Source organism: Balaenoptera acutorostrata, chromosome 6, assembly GCF_949987535.1.
Source record: "Balaenoptera acutorostrata chromosome 6, mBalAcu1.1, whole genome shotgun sequence".
Classification (NCBI taxonomy): Eukaryota; Metazoa; Chordata; class Mammalia; order Artiodactyla; family Balaenopteridae; genus Balaenoptera; species Balaenoptera acutorostrata.
The window spans coordinates 119,499,814-119,522,884 of NC_080069.1; the positions used below are offsets into that span (position 1 = coordinate 119,499,814).

At 48.9% G+C, this 23,071-nt stretch overlaps 1 protein-coding gene across 2 annotated transcripts in view; it reads left to right on the forward strand.

The window, feature by feature from the left end:
* Positions 1-17,421, forward strand: part of GPR107 (G protein-coupled receptor 107) — a 76,369-nt gene extending 58,948 nt beyond the window's left edge. Inside the window, exons 18-19 of one of the 2 annotated variants that reach the window (XM_007194501.3) lie at positions 13,615-13,716; positions 13,829-17,421. In XM_007194501.3, the coding sequence (XP_007194563.1) occupies positions 13,615-13,716; positions 13,829-13,925 (199 nt within the window). In that variant the 3' untranslated portion in view covers positions 13,926-17,421. The remainder of the gene's footprint in view (positions 1-13,614; positions 13,717-13,828) is intronic. The other variant, XM_007194502.3, reaches the window with a different exon arrangement.
* The last annotated feature ends 5,650 nt before the right edge of the window (positions 17,422-23,071 follow it).

Genomic DNA, 23,071 nt, shown 5'->3' on the forward strand with positions numbered 1-23,071 from the left:
TTCCCTCCCCTCCCTCGCCCCTTACGTAACTGAGAGCAGCGTGGTATGAACTGGAGCAGCTGCTCTCTGCAGTTTGTTGCTCCAGAGGTTGTCCCTCCCTTTTTAGCAGAAGGAAATGGACATGCAGGCCCCATGCTCTCGTGTTCAGTTTGAGGTACAGTATCTACCAAGCATCGCTCAGTCTTTTCGGGGGAAGTAGAACTTGCCATTCTATTAAGCATCATTGGAGCCAGCTTCCACTAACTTAGTGGCAAGAACTCGAGGATATACTTGGCCAGTTCGAAACTACTGAGGATGGGCACCCAACTTCCTGCTGGGCCTGCCATTGGGAGCTTATGTCTAAAAATGTAATCATCCGAGTCATCTGTAAGTCTGCCAATTATCCTCGCACGTCCTTTATCATCAGGTAACCGAGTAGCTTTTCACAGCTAGCACAATGACTTGACCTATATCTGAGCATTAAAATGGGCTGTTCTGAGTCACAGGCTAAGTGACTCTAGGGTCCTATTTTCTGGGAAAGGGCAACCGTTTCCTAGAAAAGTGAATGGTGATTAAGAATACTTGCTTATTAAAAAAAAGGGAAGAATATTTGCTTGTTAACTGATGAACTCTGCTGGGCCAAGTCAGTAGATGAGTTGGATGATTAGCTTGTGGCTGTGTTTCTCCCTTCCTGTCCACTCTTTCGAGAGTGCTGCCTTCAGTGCACGCGGCCTTTTCACCTTTCCCAGTTCGCAGGCTGAGCCTCGGCCCACGGCAGGCTCCGCTGGGCCGGCGGGCAGGTCAGGCAGCGTGGGATGTGCTCAGCTTCTGTATGGGAACAGTAAATGGAAGCAGAGCCCCAGACAACAGCTCCCTGCTCAGAGGAAGAAGCCCCTTTTTTACAGAGAGTGGAGGGGAAAGCAGGAGAACCATCAGATGTGCCTTGTTTAGAAGTGGCATAATCTGAGCAAGTGACTGTTGGTTGAAGAGGCACAAGTGACAGTCACCTGGAGTTAAGTGTACATTCAGTTTTTACTGTGACTTGTTCAGGACCGCATTTTATGAAATGCCTTGTTTCCTTTATTATTGTTTCCGGAAAGGAAAGTTCTTTTAAAATTGTTTAAATATAGAACAGAATATAGAATAGTTTTTTTATTTTTATTTTTTACTTGTGTTGCTCTTATTTATTTATTTATTTTAACATCTTTATTGGAGTAGAATTGCTTTACAATGTTGTGTCAGTTTCTGCTGTATAACAAAGTGAATCAGCTATATGTATACATATATCCCCGTATCTCCTCCCTCTTGCATCTCCCTCCCACCCTGCCTATCCCACCCCTCTAGGTGGTCACAAAGCACCGAGCTGATCTCCCTGTGCTATGCGGCTGCTTCCCACTAGCTATCTATTTTACATTTGGTAGTGTATATACGTCCATGCCACTCTCTCACTTCGTCCCAGTTTACCCTTCCCCCTCCCTGTGTCCTCAAGTCCATTCTCTACGTCTGCATCGTTATTCCTGCCCTACCCCTAGGTTCTTCAGAACCTTTTTTTTTTCTTTTAGATTCCATATATATGTGTTAGCATACAGTATTTGTTTTTCGCTTTCTGACTTAATTCACTCTGCATGACAGACTCTAGGTCCATCCACCTCACTATAAATAACTCAATTTCATTTCTTTTTATGGCTGAGTAATATTCCATTGTATATATGTGCCACATCTTCTTTATCCATTCATCAGTGGACACTTAGGTTACTTCCATGTCCTGGCTATTGTAAATAGAGCTGCAATGAACATTGTGGTACTTGACTCTTTTTGAATTATGGTTTTCTTAGGGTGTATACCCAGTAGTGGGATTGCTGGGTCATATAGTAGTTCTATTTTTAGTTTTTTAAGGAACCTCCATATTGTTCTCCATAGTGACTGTATCAATTTACATTCCCACCAACAGTGCAAGAGGGTTGCCTTTTCTCCACACCCTCTCCAGCATTTATTGTTTGTAGATTTTTTGATGATGGCCATTCTGACCGGTGTGAGGTGATACCTCATTGTAGTTTTGATTTGCATTTCTCTAATGATTAGTGATGTTGAGCATCCTTTCATGTGTTTCTTGGCAATCTGTATATCTTCTTTGGAGAAATGTCTATTTAGGTCTTCTGCCCAGTTTTGGATTGGGTTGTTTGTTTTTTTGATATTGAGCTGCATGAGCTGCTTGTAAATTTTGGAGATTAATCCTTTGTCAGTTGCTTCATTTGCAAATATTTTCTCCCATTCTGAGGGTTGTCTTTTCATCTTGTTTATGGTTTCCTTTGCTGTGCAAAAGCTTTGAAGTTTGATTAGGTCCCATTTATTTATTTTTGTTTTTATTTCCATTTCTCTAGGAGGTGGGTCATAAAGGATCTTGCTGTGATTTATGTCATGGAGTGTTCTGCCTATGTTTCCCTCTAAGAGTTTTATTGTGTCTGGCCTTACATTTAGGTCTTTAATCCATTTTGAGTTTATTTTTGTGTATGGTGTTAGGGAGTGTTCTAATTTCATTCTTTTACATGTAGCTTTCCAGTTTTCCCAGCACCACTTATTGAAGGGGCTGTCTTTTCTCCATTGTATATTTTTGCCTCATTTATCAAAAATAAGGTGACCATATGTGCATGGGTTTATCTCTGGGCTTTCTATCCTGTTTGGTAGATCTGTATTTGTTTTTGTGCCAGTACCATACTGTCTTGACTACTGTAGCTTTGTAGTATGGTCTGAAGTCAGGGAGCCTGATTCCGCCTGCTCCGTTTTTCTTTCTCAAGATTGCTTTGGCTGTTTGGGGTCTTTTGTGTTTCCATTCAAATTGTGAGACTTTTTGTTCTATTTCTGTGAAAAATACCATTGGTAGTTTGATAGGGATTGCATGGAATCTGTAGATTGCTTTGGGTAGTATAGTCATTTTCACAATGTAGATTCTTCCAGTCCAAGAACATGGTATATCTCTCCATCTGTTTGTATAATCTTTCATTTCTTTTTTTTTACATACTTTTTTTTGAATTTTATTTATTTTTTAAACAGCAGGTTCTTATTAGTTATCCATTTTATACATATTAGTGTATATGTATTAATTCCAATCTCCCAATTTAATTTCTTTCATCAGTGTCTTATAGTTTTCTGCATACAGGTCTTTTGTCTCCTTAGGTAGGTTTATTCCTAGGTATTTTATTCTTTTTGTTGCAGTGGTAAATGGGAGTGTTTCCTTAATTTCTCTTTCAGATTTTTCATCATTAGTGGATAGGAATGCAAGAGATTTTCTGTGCATTAATTTTGTATCCTTCTACTTTACCAAATTCATTGATTAGCTCTAGTAGTTTTCTAGTAGCATCTTTAGGATTCTCTGTGTATAGTATCATGTCATCTGCAAACAGTGACAGTTTTACTTCTTTTCTGATTTGGATTCCTTTTATTTCTTTTTCTTTTCTGATTGCTGTGGCTAAAACTTCCAAAACTATGTTGAGTAATAGTGGTGAGAGTGGACAACCTTGTCTTGTTCCTTATCTTAGAGGAAATGGTTTCAGTTTTTCACCATTGAGAACAATGTTGGCTGTGGGTTTGTCATATATGGCCTTTATTATGTTGAGGTAAGCTCCCTCTATGCCTACTTTCTAGAGGGTTTTTATCATAAATGGGTGTTGAATTTTGTCAAAAGCTTTTTCTGCATCTATTGAGATGATCATATGGTTTTTCTCCTTCAATTTGTTAATATGGTTTATCACATTGATTTGCATATATTGAAGAATCTTTGCATTCCTGGGATAAACCCCACTTGATCATGGTGTATGATCCTTTTAATGTGCTGTTGGATTCTGTTTGCTAGTATTTTGTTGAGGATTTTTGCATCTATGTTCATCAGTGATATTGGCCTGTAGTTTTCTTTCTTTGTGACATCTTTGTCTGGTTTTGGTATCAGGGTGATGGTGGCCTCATAGAATGAGTTTGGGAGTGTTCCTCCCTCTGCTATATCTTGGAAGAGTTTGACAAGGATAGGTGTTAGCTCTTCTCCAAATGTTTGATAGAATTCGCCTGTGAAGCCGTCTGGTCCTGGACTTTTGATTGTTGGAAGATTTTTAATCACAGTCTCAATTTCAGTGCTTGTGATAGATCTGTTTATATTTTCTATTTCTTCCTGGTTCAGTCTCGGAAGGTTGTGCATTTCTAAGAATCTGTCCATTTCTTCCAGGTTGTCCATTTTATTGGCATATAGTTGCTTGTAGTAATCTCTCATGATCCTTTGTATTTCTGCAGTGTCAGTTGTTACTTCTCCTTTTTCATTTCTAATTCTATTGATTTGAGTCTTCTCCCTTTTTTTCTTGATGAGTCTGGCTAGTGGTTTACCAATTTTGTTTATCTTCTCAAAGAACCAACTTTTAGTTTTATTGATCTTTGCTATCATTTCCTTCATTTCTTTTTCATTTATTTCTGATCTGATCTTTATGATTTCTTTCCTCCTGCTAACTTTGGGGTTTTTTTGTTCTTCTTTCTCTAATTGCTTTAGGTGTAAGGTTTGGTTGTGTATTTGAGATGTTTCTTGTTTCTTGAGGTAGGATTGTATTACTAACTTCCCTCTTAGAACTGCTTTTGCCGCATCCCATAGGTTTTGGGTTGTCGTGTTTTCATTGTCATTTGTTTCTAGGTATTTTTTGGTTTCCTCTTTGATTTCTTCAGTGATCTCTTGGTTATTTAGCCTCCATGTGTTTGTATTTTTTACAGATTTTTTCCTGTAGTTGATATCTAGTTTCATAGCGTTGTGGTCGGAAAAGCTACGTGATACGATTTCAGTTTTCTTAAGTTTACCAAGGCTTGATTTGTGACCCAAGATATCATCTATCTTGGAGAATGTTCCATGAGCACTTGAGAAGAAAGCGTATTCTGTTGTTTTTCGGTGGAATGTCCTATAAATATCAATTAAGTCTATCTTGTTTAATGTATCATTTAAAGCTTGTGCTTCCTTATTTATTTTCATTTTGGATGATCTGTCCATTGGTGAAAGTGGGGTGTTAAAGTCCCCTACTATTGTGTTACTGTCAATTTCCCCTTTTATGGCTGTTAGCATTTGCCTTATGTGTTGAGGTGCTCCTATGTTAGGTGCATAAATATTTACAATTGTTATATCTTCTTCTTGGTTTGATCCCTTGATCATTATGTAGTGTCCTTCTTTGTCTCTTGTAATAGTCTTTATTTTAAAGTCTATTTTGTCTGATACAAGAATTGCTACTCCAGCTTTCTTCTGATTTCCATTTGCATGGAATATCTTTTTCCATCCCCTCACTTTCAGTCTGTATGTGTCCCTAGGTCTGAAGTGGGTCTCTTGTAGACAGCATATATACCAGTCTTGTTTTTGTCTCCATTCAGCCAGTCTGTGTCTTTTGGTTGGAGCATTTAATCCATTTACATTTAAGGTAATTATCGATATGTATGTTCCTATTACCATTTTCTTAATTGTTTTGGGTTTGTTATCGTAGGTCTTTTCCTTCTCTTGTGTTTCCTGCCTAGAGAAGTTCCTTTAGCATTTGTTGTAAAGCTGGTTTGGTAGTGCTGAATTCTCTTAGCTTTTACTTGTCTGTATAGCTTTTAATTTCTCCATCGAATCTGAATGAGATCCTTGCTGGGTAGAGTAATCTTGGTTGTAGGTTTTTCCCTTTCATCACTTTAGATATGTCCTGCCACTCCCTTCTGGCTTTCAGAGTTTCTGCTGAAAGATCAGCTGTTAACCTTATGGGGATTCCCTTGTATATTATTTGTTGTTTTTCCCTTGCTGCTTTTTTCTTTGTATTTAATTTTTGATAGTTTGATGAATATGTGTCTTGGCGTGTTTCTCCTTGGATTTATCCTGTATGGGACTCTCTGTGCTTCCTGGACTTGATTGACTATTTCCTTTCCCATATTAGGGAAGTTTTCAACTATAATCTCTTCAAATATTTTCTCAGTCCCTTTTTTTTCTCTTCTTCTTCTGCGACCCCTGTAATTTGAATGTTGGTGCGTTTAGTGTTGTCCCAGAGGTCTCTGAGATTGTCCTCAATTCTTTTCATTCTTTTTTCTTTATTCTGCTTTGCGGTAGTTATTTCCACTATTTTATCTTCCAGGTCACTTATCCGTTCTTCTGTCTCGGTTATTCTGCTATTGATTCCTTCTAGAGAATTTTTAATGTCATTTATTGTGGTGTTCATCGTTGTTTGTTTGCTCTTTAGTTCTTCTAGGTCGTTGTTAAACGTTTCTTGTATTTTCTCCATTCTGTTTCCAAGATTTTGGATCATCTTTACTATCATTACTCTGAATTCTTTTTCAGGTAGACTGCCTATTTCCTCTTCATTTGTTTGGTCTGGTGGGTTTTTACCTTGCTCCTTCATCTGCTGTGTGTTTCTCTGTCTTCTCATTTTGCTTAACTTACTGTGTTTGGGGTCTCCTTTTCACAGGCTGCAGGTTCGTAGTTCCTGTTGTTTTTGGTGTCTCCTCCCAATGGCTAAGGTTGATTCAGTGGTTTGTGTAGGTTTCCTGGTAGAGGGGACTGGTGCCTGTGTTCTGGTGGATGAGCCTGGATCTTGTCTTTCTGGTGGGCTGGACTGCATCCGGTGGTATGTTTTGGGATGTCTGTGACCTTATTATGATTTCAGGCAGCCTCTCTGCTAATGGGTGGGGTTGTGTTCCTGTCTTGCTAGTTGTTTGACATAGGGTGTCTAGCACTGTAGCTTGCTGGTCGTTGAGTGGAGCTGGGTCTTAGCATTGAGATGGAGATCTGTGGGAGAGCTTTTGCTGTTTGATATTACATGGAGCCGGGAGGTCTCTGGTGGACCAATGTCTTGAACTCGGCTCTCCCACCTCAGAGGCACGGCCTGACACCTGTCTGGAGCACCAAGACCCTGTCAGCCACGCGGCCTCTTAATAAATGTTTAAGTGTATAATACAGTGTTGCTAATTATAGCCACAGTGTTTTACAGCATATATATGGAACTTAATCATCTTGCATAACTGCTCTTTAAGACATGCTCCCAGGCTGCCTTAAATCAAGATAGCCATTCCTTCCGTTAGGTCTCTCATTTGTGTAAATTTGTTTTCATGCTTCACGTTCACACACAAGTTGTTAAACTAGTCATTTTAGTTTTCAGAAAAGCTTTCTAGTCACTTCTCCATTTCATTAGGGGCTTTTTCTGAGGTCTGTCTTTTCTTTTGTTTGGAACATAGTCTTTGATGTCTTCATTCTGCTCAACTCTGTGTTGGTGTCTGTGTGTTAGATAAACAGCCCCGTCTCCCAGTCTTGAAGGAGGGGCCTCATGGAGGAGATGAGCCTCCTCCTTCAACCCTGCCCTGGCTCTTGGTTGTCTTGCAAACCTTTGTGGTCATCCAAGTGGCCTATTTTATTTTTAGTGGCTCCCGGTAGTTGAGGGTTTTCCTAGAACCATCAGTGTCCCGAAGGGAAGGATCTCAGGCAGCACCGAGATTCAGGCCGATTGGAAGCCAGACCCTCAGGCCAGAATAGTTTTTTTAAATTAAGGTTTATTTTGAAGAAGTCTGAGTTCAATTTAAATGTCTGCCAATACCTTCTGAAGTAAGGTAATATTCAGAGACAATTGTCCTCATCAGATGGCTTAGAGAAATTTCTGGAATATTCACATCCGAAGATTCCTTATTGATGAATGCCTTTGACTTAAATCTAACCAAAAAGTGCTACATTATTCTTTGTACATTTTTATTATATAGTTATAATGAACAGGCTTAGTTGGAAACAATTAAAATACTTAAGCTGTTGGTAAAAAAATAAAAAGAGTCCATCTGGTAAGCAGCGGCGTCCGGGAAGTAACCTGAGACGTGGTGTGTTTTTCCTTTCCCCTGCGGGGAGCCCTTTAGCTCAGCATTCCATAACCGTTTAAGGCAGGGTTGCTCTGGGGTCATAGCGAGAAGCTGAATGGCTGGGTCCTAGCATCTTCCGCTTGACCGAAGTGTGATCAGTTGATGTTCTCCCCAGCAAGGCAGGCGTTCCTGTTCCCCACATCCTTTCCATCAGCCATTGCATCTAGAAGCGCAGGTGCTTTGTTAAGGTATGTTTGTCTCATTGGCAAAATTTTTAAAAATTTGTTTTGGTTTTTATTTCTCTCTGACAGTATTTGGTGGTAGTGGTAACGAAAACGCAAGAGGGCCTGTGTGTGTGTTAAAATCAGGGGAGGAAAAGGGAAGAAGACAGACAGACCAGCAGTCCACTGGAGACTAGGGGGTGTGTGTTTTGTTCTTCTGGCAAGATTTGGGCAGGGTGGGCAGTTTGAGCCAAGGTTGACCCTTGGGTTGCCTCAGCTTCTACTCCTGTTACCGGGGAAGAGCGCTCCGTGCTCTGTTCTCCGGGGTTGGCTGAGTGTGGGCCCTCCTGTAATGGTGAAGTGAGCGTCTCTTCCATGACGGGAGGGCTGCACACGTACCAGCTAGAGAGGGAGTCGGCCCAAATGAAGGTTTGCTTACAGGGGTGGTGGTGGTGTTCCCGGGAGCACCAGCCCAGATGAGCCTGTGAAAGACAAGTTGAGGAGCCACTTGAGGCCAGGTGCCTTTTAGTCAGCAAGGCAGTTGTGCTGGGGTTTCTCTCTAGCTAAGAACTCGATTGTTGGGAAAGTTCTGTGAATTTATAAGATGTGACAGCAGCAGAGGCCTGAGGGGGAGGCTTCAGCCGCAGGTGAGGGTCAAGGCTCAGCAGCTTCTGGGACCGCCGAGCCCGGGCTGTCATCTCCCTCTTCTGCTCGGAAGTACTGTTCCTGGAGGGCCCTTCTTAAATCCTCCAGAAATAACCCAAACCAGAGACCAGCAGAGCCTTGCCTGTATTTTCTAGAAGGTCATGAGTGCTCTGTCATGCACACTGGAGGGTGTTTCCTGAAGGAGGGCGCTAGGTCTGATCCCCACCCAGGATATTAAGCACCTCTTTGTGCAAAGTATCAATAATAAATGTTCATGCCTCGCACACCTAAGACGAATTCACACCCTTCCTAGTATGCCCTCTGCACCAGAACTCTGACCTGGGCCACGCACTGACCTTGCCGACTGGGGTTCTGGGTAGCTTCTCATTCACCTCTTCTTACCTCCTCTGTCTGAAGCTGAGCTGCGGGAGGGCGGTGCACTGGCAAGTGCGTCTGGCCCAGGGTGGTGTGTCCTCCCCGCCTCCAGCCTAGGCCTGCATGCAGTCCGGGCAGCTGCGCCCTCTGGGCCCGGAGAATGAGGGCGCCTTCGGAAGTAATGCTGACTTTCCATCTTTTTCTCCTTCTGTTCCTTTTGACATCTCTCTTTGGGCTAAAGCTCAGAGTGGCTTACTGATTTTGGTAACAGAATTTATCATAACAAAATCAGCAAGTTAAGTATTGGATGTAATTTCAGTTATCAGACTTATAGCCACCGCATGTGCTGTGCTTATCCTTGATGATCTGAATTATTTCTGCCATCTTGAGATGCAGGAGTGGGAAGAGATTTGGTTTGGGTTCCAGGGCCCAGGAGCTGTCTCTCTGGAGTTCCCCTTCCAGAATGCCGGCTTCAGGGTTGCCGGTAACCTTTTACTACTTCCTGCATTCATGCAAGTGGGTAACCAATAAATGTAGAAACAGAGGTTGGAGACTAATAGAATTGTCTCTTAACCAAGCCTCTCTACATTTCAAGTCCAGAAATGGTTAGCATTTAAATTTAGTTTGGTTACAGAAACAGATGCATCCGTGTGCCACTTCGGCCCAGGCCACAGTTGACGGCAGTCTCGTGTGGCAGAAGGAGCAGTGGGGACCGAAGCCCCCTTTCTCGTCTTTCCCGTATTCATTAGACCCTGTTGGTTGCGAACACGAGACTCAGGCCTCTACAGGGAAAAGAGAGGTCACCACGTAGGGGTAGAAGGAAAGCGGGAGGCAGCTGGGTCCGTCCGCTCCCCCTTTCTCTGCGTTAGCCCCCCTCCTCTGGGCACCTCTCTGCTCCACTGTCTTCTCCATCCTCCACGCTCCCCTGGACCCATCCCCCTGGGAGCACCTCTGTCGGCTTAGCACTGTTGCCGCTTGCCTCAGACCGGCTCAGGAGCTGCTGACCCTTGGGCCAGTGTCCTCTTGAAGTCAGGAGTGGCCACCTCGGCTCCGAAAAGTTGAGCAGGCCCTGGGGACAGGACAGCTTCTGCTGGAAACAGCGTGGGACCTGGCAGCCGGAGAGGCTGGCTTGGCCCGGGCACCGAGTCTACTCGTGCTGGTGTGAGCGCTCTGTCGGCCCTACAGGTGGTTCTGGACACCAGCCGGTGCCGAATCCCCCAGTCTCCCCTGGGAACAGCGTGACAGAGTGTAGACGGCGCTGCGACAGAGGCGTGTGTCCGGAGCCACAGGAGGCACCTCAGCAGTGGGGGCGAGAAGGAGCTGGTCAGGCAGGGCGGGAATGGGCAGAGGCAGGAAGGGCAGGCCTTGCCCTCTGGGGACCGGGCTCTCCCCGCCTGGGCGGCTCCGGGGGCTGCGCCTGCATTCGCACCCCTGGGGTTTGAGTTTCGACTGAAAATCAGCGCTGCTCGGTGCTTGACCTGAGCTTTGTCCGGCGTCTTTCTGCGCCACATAGACGGCCTCTGCGCAGGTTGTGTGTAGCGCGGGGTGCTGCTCCGAGGACGGCTCTTCAGCTGTTTGTCCCCCTTCAGTGTTTGTGCTGAAACCGGGACACGCGGGGAGGTGTGTGTGGAGCTGTGAAGTTGCCGAAGCGCCGCCTCCTGCCCGGGAGGCTCCCGGCGTCAGTCTGACCACGGTCTCCTCCTCTGTCTCCTCCTCCGTCTCCTCCACCTGGCGTCCCTCTCACTTCCCAGAGATTCACTGGGGAGCCAGGGCGCAGCGCCCGTCCAGCCTCACGCCACATCCATCATCGCCGGCTCCGCCCGTGCCGCCCTTCTGTGCCCGCGCACCCCTCACCCCGCAGCCGGGGGACTCCCGCTCAGCCGCTTCTCACCCGGGGTGCCTCCGCTCCGCCCACTGACCGCTCCCCAGTCTCCAGCTCCAGCCCCTTGCCTGTCCTGAGCTTCGGGTCCCTCTGTCCACCTGCCCACCGTCGCCCCAAGCTTGCCTCTCCCCTGTGTACCCTGTGGGCTCCGGCATCCACCCACCAGTCGCTGTCAGCAGAATATGGGTCTCGGCCTAAATGCCTCCCTCTCCCTCGGCCTGTGTGGGGCGAGTGACCGCGTCTTGCAGGCTTAACGTCGCGTCTCCCGCCCTCTCCCCGCTTTATCCTGGCGCCCTGCCCTCGTGTGGCCGATGTCCTCACCTCCCGTCTTCTCCCCTTCCCGTCCATTCTCCTCAGCCGCCCAAATCACCTGTAGACTGTGTTTTAAGTGGGTACCCTGGCTCCTTCCCGGAGACTAGATTCTGAATGTTGGGGGTTCAGGTGTCTCTGTGCTTTTTTAACTCCCCTGAATCCTGCTGGAGCCAGGCCCGAGAACCCAGGTATAAGAGTCACGTCCACCCCGGTGACACGGCACGGAAGGCCGTCCACAGCCCCGCCCGCCCACCCTCGACTCTCCTGCCATGTTCCTTCACCAGCAGCTTCTTAGCACTCCCCGACTGTCGGGGAGCTTTCTTGTGTTTCCTCCATGCCTTTGCTTGTTAGATTTCTTTTCAGAAACTCACCTGCCCTCCTCCCACTCCTCCATCTTGCTCCTCCTCGTCTTTGAATACAGGCTTCAAAGCGGCCCCCAGCCCCCCCGCCCCCCAGCAGAGGTGACTCTTCTCACCCCGAGCCGTCGCCACACCTGCACCCTGGCTCTCCTGTCCTGTGTGTGTGAAGTGGCTCTGCGTGTCCCTCTGGAAGACCGTCCCTTCTGCTGGGCAGTGGGCTCCCTGGGAACACCAGTTCCAGCTCTCTGTCCTTGCCCCAGGCCTGGCATGACAGAGTGAACGTTGTTTTCTCAGTTGGGCCGCCATCTGGCAAGGAGTATTTCCTTAGGGAAAGAAAGGGAGCAAAGGTTTTTCCCAAGCCTGCTCTCCGAGCCGTCCTCGGGTCACGGTGCCTGTGCTCTGCCCTCAGCGTCCGCACGGGTTGAGCTCCTCCTTGTCCTTTTTAACCTGGGGCAGTAGCCACAGATCCGCTGGCTCTTGCCAGGGGTGTTTCTGGAAGACTCGAGGTTGTATTTCTTCCCTTACGTCAACAGGTTTGGAGGCGCATACGGGTTGCTCTGCTGGGGCTGGAAAGGCTGTGGTGCCCGTGTCCTAGTCTGGAGAAGGTCCCTTTAGAAGCTGCCCTGGGTGCATGGATTTCTCCTGGGAGAAGTGTGAGCGCTTCCCGGTGAGGTCAGGCCCGGGACGGGCACCGGCTGGCAGGAAGTGATGTTAGGTTCTCTCAGTTGCAGTGTTCCCTTTGTTTGGGGGCTGCATTTATACTCACCCACAGCCTCTGCAGGGATCCCTCAGTTCCCACAAGAACCACCTACCTGCAGCATACTTTGTCCTGACTTTACCAGAAGTACAGATAACGCATGAGTCCAAAGGACTCTTGTTTGAGAAAAGCCCCAACTCTGGGGAGGACTGGATGGCGTTGAGGCTTGGTCACAGCAGCCGCGTGGTGGCAGGAGAGAAGCGAGAAAAAACTCTCTCTCCTTACTCAAATAAAATAACTTATCTACTGTTAGGTCCAGCTGGACAAACTCTAGATGTCACATGTAGGGCCACTGAGTCGCCATTTGTAAGTAACGGGGTTTGGGAGTTGGTGGGGGGGGTAGGTTGGGTCCTTGGAGAGAGTCTATTGGAATGATTGATTGCATTCATTTTACTGATTAGGAAATTCCTGTTGGTCCACGATGGAGGAACATAGGTGCCTCCTTGCTTCCTAGAGTCCTTAGGGAGATGCTGGGCCAGGGGTGTTTGTTTCTAACACTTTATTCTGGAGAACAGTTTTAGGTTCATAACATTGAACAAAATTGAACAGAGGGTACACAGGTACTTCGCATACGCCCCCGCCCCACACACGCCTAGCTTCCTCCATTATCAGCATCCCCTGTCCGCAGTAGGACATTGCTTATAATTGATGAGCCTGTATCGACTTATTATCGTCCAGAGCCCGTAGTTTACAGTAGGGCTCCCTCCTGGTGTTGCACACTGTGAGGGTTTGGACAGGTGTGTGCCTACCGTTATATAATAGAATCACACAGAGTCATTTTGCTGCCCTGAAAATCCCCTGTGCTCCGCCTACCAGGTGGAGTTCAGTATCTGCTTGGTGTTTCCTGCTACAGAGCCGCTCCATTGCGTCATGGATACCCAGATCCTTAGACTCTGTCTAGCTCACATTTTGTGAGGCAAGAGGCTGTCTTCTCATAGACCCCCACCTTCTCAGGAGATGTCGTGAGTCACTCTCTGTCTCTAACGGTCAAAGAATCTTTGGGCCCAGAAAGTTCCTCCAAATCTGTGGTTCTGTCCCAGGACTCAGAAATGATCCACTGTGGCTGGTTAGTGTAAACGTCTACAGCTGATTAGCTTTTTTTCAGAATGTTAATTATGACACAGATACTGGTGTCATAATTGTGACTAGTGTATATATGTAACATAAAAATTGGTGACAAAAAGAAAGAGATGAATGCCGGTTGTGATAACAGCTGGGATGTAGTGACTGTGCACGATGGAGAATCTCGTTTTTCCCTCACGACAGTTCTGGAAAGTGGGGACTGTGTTTCTGCTGCAGCACAGAGAGGTCACGTGACTCGGGCAGGCTTACACCGCATGCAGAGAGCGGGTCAGGATTTGAACCCAGGTGTGTCTGATTCCAGAGCCAACACCCTTTACCCCTGGCTGCCACTGTGCTGTGGTGAAGACGGCCTTTTACTTTTAAGACTGAGGTTGTCCTCGTTTTTTCCCTCATTCAGAGTGACCACGTCAGGGGTGATGGAGAATATGAAGAAAGTCAAGAAGGTGACCAACGGCTCGGTGGAGCCGCAGGGTGAGTGGGAAGGCAGCGCGTGATGGAGCAGCTCCGAGGCGGCACTGTCAAAGGAAACCATTGATTCATAGTCCTGTTGGTCAGCGAGAGAGGTCGGCCCCTCCCGACGGTGACACCGCAGAGCACGTGGCTGGGAGCAAATTACCACGGAAGCTGAACTTTTCACTCTTTCTGGAAGCCGGATCTGTGGCTAGTGATAGGCAGCTAGAATTCTTCTTCAGGTGGGAGTGCTGGGTAGGGGGTGTAAGAGAAGGAGGTTAAAAGGAAGACTTTGTTTTTAATCTCTATTATTTTAAATTGGGAACTCTTCAGGTAGGTGCAGTTGTGACCCAGTGTGTAGCAGCGGAATGCTGGTGGATGGGGCATGGCGGGTGGCGGTGTGTCTGCAGCCATTCAGGGCATGGGAAGGGGCTTTAGGAAACGAGCAGATGTCGAGTGGGGCACGGGGGCTCACAAAGAAGGGAGCGGCGAGCATCGCTGCATCTTGGGGAGAAAAAACGAGTGAGATCAGGTTATTTTAGAAAGCAAAGTCAAAACCCAATTTAGTATTAAGAACCTGCCCCAGGATTTCCGGCCCTGAATGTCACCCCAGACCTTCATCCCGGATTCTGAAAGTGACCAGGAACAACGGTCGTCCGAGGGCTGCGGTGTCAGAGTCAAGGCCCTGGTGGTGGCAAATGGTTCTCTTGACTGAAGTGTGTTGTGTTACCTAATGGATGGACGGAAGTGTGTTTTTAAGCTTGAAAAGCCGCCTCCTGTAGGATTTCCCTGAACATCTGGTTCCCCCGACGGCCAGAGCAGCACCGTCTCTGGCGGCCCTCTCTTCTCGCAGCTGCATCTATTGTGTGTGATCAGAATACGGGGAAACAGGAAGGACTTTTCCTTAAGGAGCAGCTGGGGGCAGAAAGGATAATGTTGAAGCAAATCCTTAAGGCAAATCATCATCATGACAAAGCTTTTCCTGTAGCCAGGTAGGACTTCTAAAGGGAGGAATGAAGCAGACCTTGTCCCTGTATTCCAAGAGTAAGTATGCGAAGAAGATGAGGGTGATTAAACAGGTTTACTCTCGGGGTGTGGGGATGATGAGATCTTTCACAGAAGCTCAGTGAGGTTGCCTTCCAAACTTTCAGAGCTTGGAGAGGAACACGGATAGCTTGCCAGAGGTGAACAGTATTGCAGCTCGTAGCCAAGTCATCTGAGTAGTGGGACAAGCTCAGAAGGTTCACTGTGATGGAGGGCATAGCAGGGCTTACCGCTCATTTCCTACTAAGGCTTTGGCTGCCAGAGCCTGAGCTGGGGACTGAAACACTGCATCAGGCAAGCTCCCTGGAGCGTGGGGTCCTGGCCGGGCGGGGTAGCTCCCGGTGCCCACGTGCGTCAGGAGCCCGAGCCCCACCCGACCTCCTGGCCTGCCTCCTGGGTGCTGGATGGTGACGGTAGCTGGTGGTTATTCTCTTACCTCTGTCTTGGAAGGGTCGATCAGAAGCCACAAGATTTAGGGGTGCCGCTCAGTATGCCCGGTTTGGGAACCTGAAGTGTCTTTACTCAGAAAACAGTTGTTTTCCCTCTCCTGTACCATTGTCACTTCCTAAATGGCCAGTGAGGAAGCAAGTGTCCTTTTTATGCACTTCGATGAGCCCTCTGTGCTCTGCCCAGTGCCACCTCCACAGGGGCTCGGTCCTGGCTGAGTGAGGAGGAAGAGCCAGCATCTTCCAAGGCCGCTGCTGCCCATCTCTCCGCAGATATCTTAGGGAAGGGTTCGTGTGTCTTCCCATCTTCAGGAGCAAGGGAACATGCCCCAAGTATTCATCTAAGGGCCTTTTTTTGTCTTTTAAGTAATCTTGGAGCTGTGTGACGGGAGAAGGAAGTGGCAGGGAGGACGGGAGTATTTTTCAGACTTTGTTTTCCTGATGTGAACACCATCCCAGTGATTAAGAAATGTGTCTCATACTGTGTCCAAAACTCCCTTTGGTGCTTCCCTCCGAGGGACGTGTTTGCTGTTTGTCCTGCAAGCAGATGTTCTCGACTAGGCCAAGACCTCTTGGCAAGAACCAAAGGTTTGAGGAAACACACACACACACACATCACGAAAGGGTCTCCACGGAGGTGTCCTCACTTCATGTGCTGGAAGCGGGGAAGCGAGTGAATGAAGCTGAGGGTGTGCATGTGGGCTGGTACCGGCCCCTGCTCAGCCCTCCTGCTCTGAGGTCCCCGGGCCCCAGCCGTCACAGGAGGGCATGAGCCAGAGGGCTGGGCTTCTCTGTGGTACCGGGTGGTCTTCAAATCCCACGCGGCACCTCTAGGCTCACAGAATGGCTGAGAGGCTGCAGTTTTACAGTCCTGACCCTTCTGGAACCGGAAGGTACAAATGAGATAAGGTGGTGGATTAGAAATAAAGGCAGGCCGCAGGCTTCCTAACAAACGGGTCGTCTGCCCACGTCCTATATTTTAACTGGCAGAAGGTTTAAAGGCAGGCCGCTGATCAAGAGAAATCAAAACCCCAGCCCAAGATTGGGAAAATAGGTGGTAGTTCAAGTTTTTACAAAATTATTTAAGCTCTTCATCCTGTTCCGCAAAAATTTGTTCTCTTTCTATGACTTGATGGCTATGAGCAGCATTCAGCTCTACTCTTGAGTAAAGATGACTGATTGGGGTCTAAAGCCAAGTTGCTTCCCCAGCTGACAGCCCGCTTCCTGCAGCCCGATTTTCACCGTCCGCTTGGGCTCGTGGCGATGCAGTGTGTGAGTGGTTAAGCGCGCTCAGTATTTCAGGGATCGGTGCACATCACAGAACGATCGGTGGTATTTATAGCTTCGCCCTGTGCTGCTGCTCCCCGTTTTCTGCCTGCGTGAAATATACGTACTTCCTCTGAGCATCCGGCCGTGGGCTGGAAGTGCCGCTGCCTGTGAAACTTTAGGAAGTGAAGGGTCTGTTTTCCTTTAATAAAGTGTGTGTGTTTTGCTGGAAAATTACTTCTTGGACCACAAGAACCATCACTGATCTCTTAATCCTGGCTCTTAACAGTGGCCAAAGACTCCATCAGCCTGTTTCTTGGTCCCACAGTACTTTAACGTTTTAGCAGCAGTGCCTCCACTGAATATGCCTGCTGGCTCGTTCTCTTGTAAAGAGAAGCTTGCTCTAGTGTAAAAGATGGTTTCTCAGATCATAGCCTGAGTCAGTTCAGTTTTCTTTCAAGAAACCACTTTAGAGTAAAATTTCCAGTTTTTTTTTCCCCTGGACATGTCCGGCCAGCCAAGGCGGCACCCAGTCTCTTCATAAGTCCACTCCACGGGGCTGTCACGGCAAGGCGTCCACTCGCTCATTGTGATCTCACCACAGGATGCTCTCCTCCCCCCTCCGTCTTCCCTCTCCCCCTCTTCCTCCTCCCCCCTCCCTCTTCCCCCTCCCCCTTCCCTCTCCCCCTCTTCCTCCTCCCCCCTCCTCCTTCCCCTCCTTCCTCCCCTTCCTCCCCCTCCTCCCTCTCTCCCCTTCCTCTTCCCCCTCCTCCTTCCCCTTCTCCCCCCTCCTCCCCCCCTCCTCCTCCTCCCCCCTCCCCCTCCTCCTCCCCCTCCCCCTCCTCCTCCCCCTCCCCCTCCTCCTCCCCCCTCCCCCCCATCTCCTTCTCTTTCCTCGCCTTGGCCCTCGCCCATCAGTTCCACATGGGCTCAGTCTGGGATACGGGCTGAAGCCTTTGGTGCATTGCAGCATTTTCTCCCAGCAGCTGTGTGAAGGATGTATTTTCCAAGCTAAGGAGAATTTTATCCCAAGAGCACATATTATTGCTTTGGACCATATATGATCTGCCCCCCGCACGGAAGTGTATGTCTTGTTTTAGTCCGTACCGACCAAGGAACAGTGTCAAAGATGCCAGTTTTAATTGTGAGTGGCTCTGGCCATCTCTGCCATCCTGGAGCAGTTCCTTAGAGGGAGGCGTCTAGGACCTGAGACAGTCTGATGGGTTATCGGCCCTGCTCTGTAAACCCCGTGGAACAGTGCGGCTGTTGGTGCTTCCTGCTGCCGAGCAGCGAGTTCAGAGGGCACGGCTCCTCGCCCACTCCTCCTCCCGCTCCGCACTCCACACCTCGCCCTTGCTTCCCTGACCCACGCCTGACCGTCAGCAGATTCCAAACACGCTGAGTCCAGGGTGCCTGTGGCCTGCTGCTTTTTTTTCTCTTGAGAATTCAGAATTCCCCACTGAAGAAGTTAAGTTAGACTTTGACTTGATACCTCTTGGTGTATCAGAAACCATACCAGACGTTCTAGAAGATCTGCCCTTTACTCCAGTTTTCTCTAGGGTGTTTCTGGCAGGAGGTCGTACAAGAGCTCCACCTGAGTTGATGCTGATACTTGTCACTAGGACCTGGAATGTAGTTACTGACTGGCAAGCCGGACATTCCCCCCGGGCCCCTTCTGTCGCCTGGCGATGCATCTGCCCTCTCTGCACGGCTTATGCTTGAAAGATAATGTTTTTCAGTGGCTCGTTGCTAGGACATGGGCACGCACATCCTCTGAGAGACTGTGTGCAGAAAGCACTCGGCGGGGAGGGGCGGGGAGGGGCAGGAGCAAGGGTTCGGTTGTGTCGCGTCAAGGACCTCTGGGACTCTACTGGCAGGAAGTCTGCAGGCAGGCCATTTGGGAAGGAGTGCGGATAAAGTCAGTAAAGGTCAAGGTAAAATAGAAGAGCTAGCTCGCCCCCAGACAGCAAGCTTATCTTGGGGCGGGGTTTGAGGCTTTTGGGGTGGGCAGCCAAACCAGTCAGGGGGCCAGGCGGTCAGTCTTCTTAGCGTTTAAGACACTTATTACAAAAGGAGCCAAAAATCCTGTCCACACAAGGGGGTTTCTTGATGCCTTAAGCAGCTTTTGTGGATGATAAATTGGATTTGCCTAGTCATGTGACCTCAGAAGAACTCAGACACATCCAATCCAGAAATAAGTTTCATTTGGGGGAGAAAATGTCTGTAAATATTCTTTGCTTTCCAGGTTAGAATGGGATGCAGCAGGAGTTTTCGGTACTTTTTTTTTTAACACTGATGGTCACTGAAGAGTGTTTATGTGAACATCTGCCGGGTGGAGGTTCCGATCGGGGTGATGTAGGGGACGGGTTCTACTGCTGCGATGCAAACATGTAAAATAAAGATTCTGTGACAGGAACGTATGTTTGTAATCCGAGGGAGTTGCCGACTCCTGCCTGCTGTCTCTCCGCCCCCTCCCCCCTTGTAATTCTTTCCTTTGTGATTTTTGTTCATTAAATTAGTTAATTGCCTCCCACTCGTTCCCACTGGCAAGAGTGACACCTACTAGAGAAGCTCCCTGTGTCTCAGCTGCCACTGAAACTCAAACGTGACTTCAACTCCAGAGGCTTTGTTTTGGAACAGACTGAAGATCAGTTGTAGTTGACTGGTGTCCTGCCTCCACTGGGGACAGGGGGTGCTCTCTGAGTCAGGGCCTGGGCCCTGCTGCCGTTTGAGGGGAGATGACGGTGGAGACTTGAGGTAAAGCCCACCCTGCGACAGGCTCGGGTTCACCCTCTTATGATGTTGGTCATCACATAACCCTGCTGGTGTTCCCACATCAGAATCAGAGAAATCCAAGATTTCAGACTCAAAGCATTTTTGGAAGTCATCCAATCCCAAACCCCTTATTTTACTAGGAATGTTTTAAATTGAGGTATAACTCACATACAGTAAAATTTACCCTTTAAGCGTGTAGTTGGATGAGTTTTGACAAGTGTATATACAGTTCTGTAGCCTCCGCCGTAAGTGAGATGGAACATTTCCACCACCCCATAAAGTCCCCTGTGCCCCTTCTCAGTCAAAACCAACCCCTGTCCGGAACTACCACAGCCGCTGCTCTGATTTCTACGCTGTAGGTTAGTTTATTCTAGAACTTCACGTGAGTGGAATCACACTTCCGTGTATGGCTACTTCCACTCAGGAGACTGTGATTTGTCCATCCAAAGCTGCAAAAAATGGGGGCCTAGAGAGGGTTGTGCCCCACCCTCCCCCTCACCCAGCCAATAAGTATCGGAGCTGAGGTGAGAACCCAGGTCTCCTGACTCCAGCCTTGGTGTGGTGATGAGGATTAAGTCAAGGCCCTGGCCTGGAGCTCTGTCGGGTACTGTTGCTGTGTTTGCAGTAACGTTAGAATGATCCTCAGTTCACTGTATCCCAGAAGCTCGGAATGAAGGGCCTCAGCGTCCGTGTCATTTCCCCTGGGCTTTCCAGTTACTGGCCATGCCTCACCCACGGCTCCTTCCTGACTCTGCACAGGCCTTGGGTTACCCAGGGTGTCCATGGAAAGAAGCCTGAGGAGCGGGGACAGGGCATTCCAAGAGTAGAGCCCAGGAATCGGGTGAGACTCTCAAGGGTGAGAGATGCTGAGGCCACCCAGGAAGGGGACAGCTGAGGAAAGGTGTGGGAAGGACCTGGGGACCATCTAATCCAGTACTTCACAAACTGGAGCAAGCGTCAGAGTCCCCGGAGGGCCCAGGGCTTCTGATTCAGTAGGTCTCCCGCGGGGCCCGAGACGTTGCATTGCTAACAAGCTCCCAGGTGATGCCACTTCGGCCGGTCCCAGGTCACACCTTGAGAACCGCTGATGTAACCCAGCTCCCTTCTTGAGACTTGCCCCAGTCATTCAGGGGGTGCGTCGAGCACCCACCCGTGCAGACTCCTGCTGGACACACAGCAGCGAGACGGCGTCCTGACTCCGGGCCTGCCTGGCAGGGTTGCAGGGGTGATCTGGTGAGGGGTGCCGGCGGGCCAGCTGAACTGCTCCCCTCCATCAGCATTCGTTTCCTCCTCCCCCGTTAGAAATGCAGCCGTCCGGGCTGACTACCTGTGAGCTTCGCGGGCCGAGGACCCTGCATCTCCAGTGCCGCTCAGGGTCAGGAAGGCCTGTGCCAGTGGGTCCGACCACAGCTCACTCGCCTTCTGCTTTCTCTTAACGAGCCAGAAGGGCAGACCAAGTGGGCAGCGGACAGCTGACCCAGATGAACCTGCTGAGAGCGGCCGACTGCCACTGGGACCCTGTGGAGTCCTCCCGACGCCCACGTGGGCTCCTTCCCTGTGGCAGCCGCCTCCGGGCGCCCTGCCCTTCCCCAGGGATCTGTCAGGTCGGCAGGTTGAGAGCTGCGCGGTCCCTCAGGCTACTCGACAGTGAGGCTGGTTAAGTGGGGTGAGAAAGTGCTGACTTTCTTCCCGCAGATCTGCGCGCGAGCGGCGTGCACAACGGGCGCTCCCGAGGGTGCATCCAGCCCTAGAGCTGGCCTGGCCCCCACCACGCGGGGAGAAGCCGCCTCAGCGGTTTGGGGGCTGGATTCTAGGGGGTCAGTGTGCCCCTTGCGGGAGCTGCACCCTGCACCGCTCCTTCCCAGTTTGCCAGGGTTGCCGACTTTCATAAAAAACAAGGAATCTGCTCATGGAAACATCTGCAGAACCAACCGAGCTTAAGTCTTGTTTATGCACTTAACACGTGTCTCATTCAGGGCCCGGGCTCTAGGCTGCAAGCCTCACCGAGGGCTGAAAGCACTCCTCAACGCACTAGTATTTGCAGGACCACAGCGTAAAATGATGGGAGCCTGGCTTCCACCGCATGATGGGAGAGCAATAAGGGGGGTGCATGGGGGAGAGTTGAGCGCGTGACTGCCTCCCTTCCTTCCTCCCACCCTTTCCATTTTAACTGGCCCCTTCGCATCAGCGGTACGGCTTGGTCAAGTTTTTTTCCCAATAAAAAAAACAAATCTCCCTAGGCCAAGTTGCAGCTCCCGCCCCCCACTTACAGGGTGAACTTCTCAGGTCTGCCTCTTTCCCCCCCAGTACCCCCAACTCACTGCGGTCTGGGCTCCACCGGCCAAAGTCTCCCGCAGCCTCTGGGGCTTGGTTATTACCTGCCGTGACTGTAGCAGCCTGTGGCACAGTGGGACCCCTCCCCTTTCACCCTTGGCCACATCACCTTGCACCCACTGCCTCCCTCCTCGGAATTCCACGCCAGCCAGGTTAGACTTCCGGTAGTTTTCCTTCTCTCTGCAGCTGCTTGGCCACAGTCGGCTTCCTGTGCCCAGCCCGTCGGTGTTGGGCTCCTCGGCACTGCCCCAGCTCTCTTCTTCTGCTCTCTGACACCCAGGATCGTATTCCCAGCCTAGAACTGTCCTGAGCTGCTAATGGTTTATCCAGCTGCCTCCTGGACTGTTTTGTTTTTGTTTTTTTGGCCGCGCCGCGTGGCATGCGGGATCTTAATTCCCTGACCAGGGATCGAACCCGTGACCCCTGCAGTGGAAGCATGGAGTCTTAACCACTGGCCTGCCAGGGAAGTCCCTGGACTGTTTCAAAGGCACTTCAAAGCTACACTTGCAAAATGAAATTACCACGTCCCCTCCCCAATCCTAGTAAATGTGATCCAGGCCAAAAACTTGGGCCTTATCCTTGGCACTTCCCTTTCCCCCACCCCATCCCAGTCCTGTGGCTCAAGCCTACCCATTTCTCTCTCCCCACTGCCACTAGCCAGGCCAGCCACACTCACCCGTAACCTGGATTACAACATCAGCTGCTGCCTTGCAGCTGGTGGCCTGACCTCCAGTCTTGCCCCACTCCCAGCCTTTGCCACGCCTCGGCCGAGTGCCTGCCTACCGTGCTAAGCATAGAGGTGCAAAAGCAAGCAAGGAGGATGCATGGTCAATATACAGAAGTCAACTATTTCTATATGCTTGCAATGAACAGCCCAAAAAATGAAATTAAAGCATTTTCCATTTACAATAACATCAAAAAGAATAAAACACATAAATTTAACAGAAGAAGTATAATATTAATATTCTGAAAACAAAAACACTGAAAGAAAGACGATCTAAGTAAATAGAAAGCCATCTCATATTCATGGATCAGGAAACAATATTGTTAAAGACGACAATACTCCCCAAATTGATCTCCAAATTCAGTGTAATCCCTACCCAAATCCCAGCTGGTTTCTTTGCAGAAATTCACAAGCTGATCTTAAAATTCATATGCAAATGCAAGGGATCCGGAATAGCCAGAACAATCTTGAAAAAGAGGGACAAAGCTGATGGATTCCCCCTTCTCAATTTCAAAACTTACTAAAAAAACTGTAGAGATGGAGAGAATGTGGTAGTGATAGAAGTATAAATGTATAGCTCAATGAGATAAAATAGAAAGTC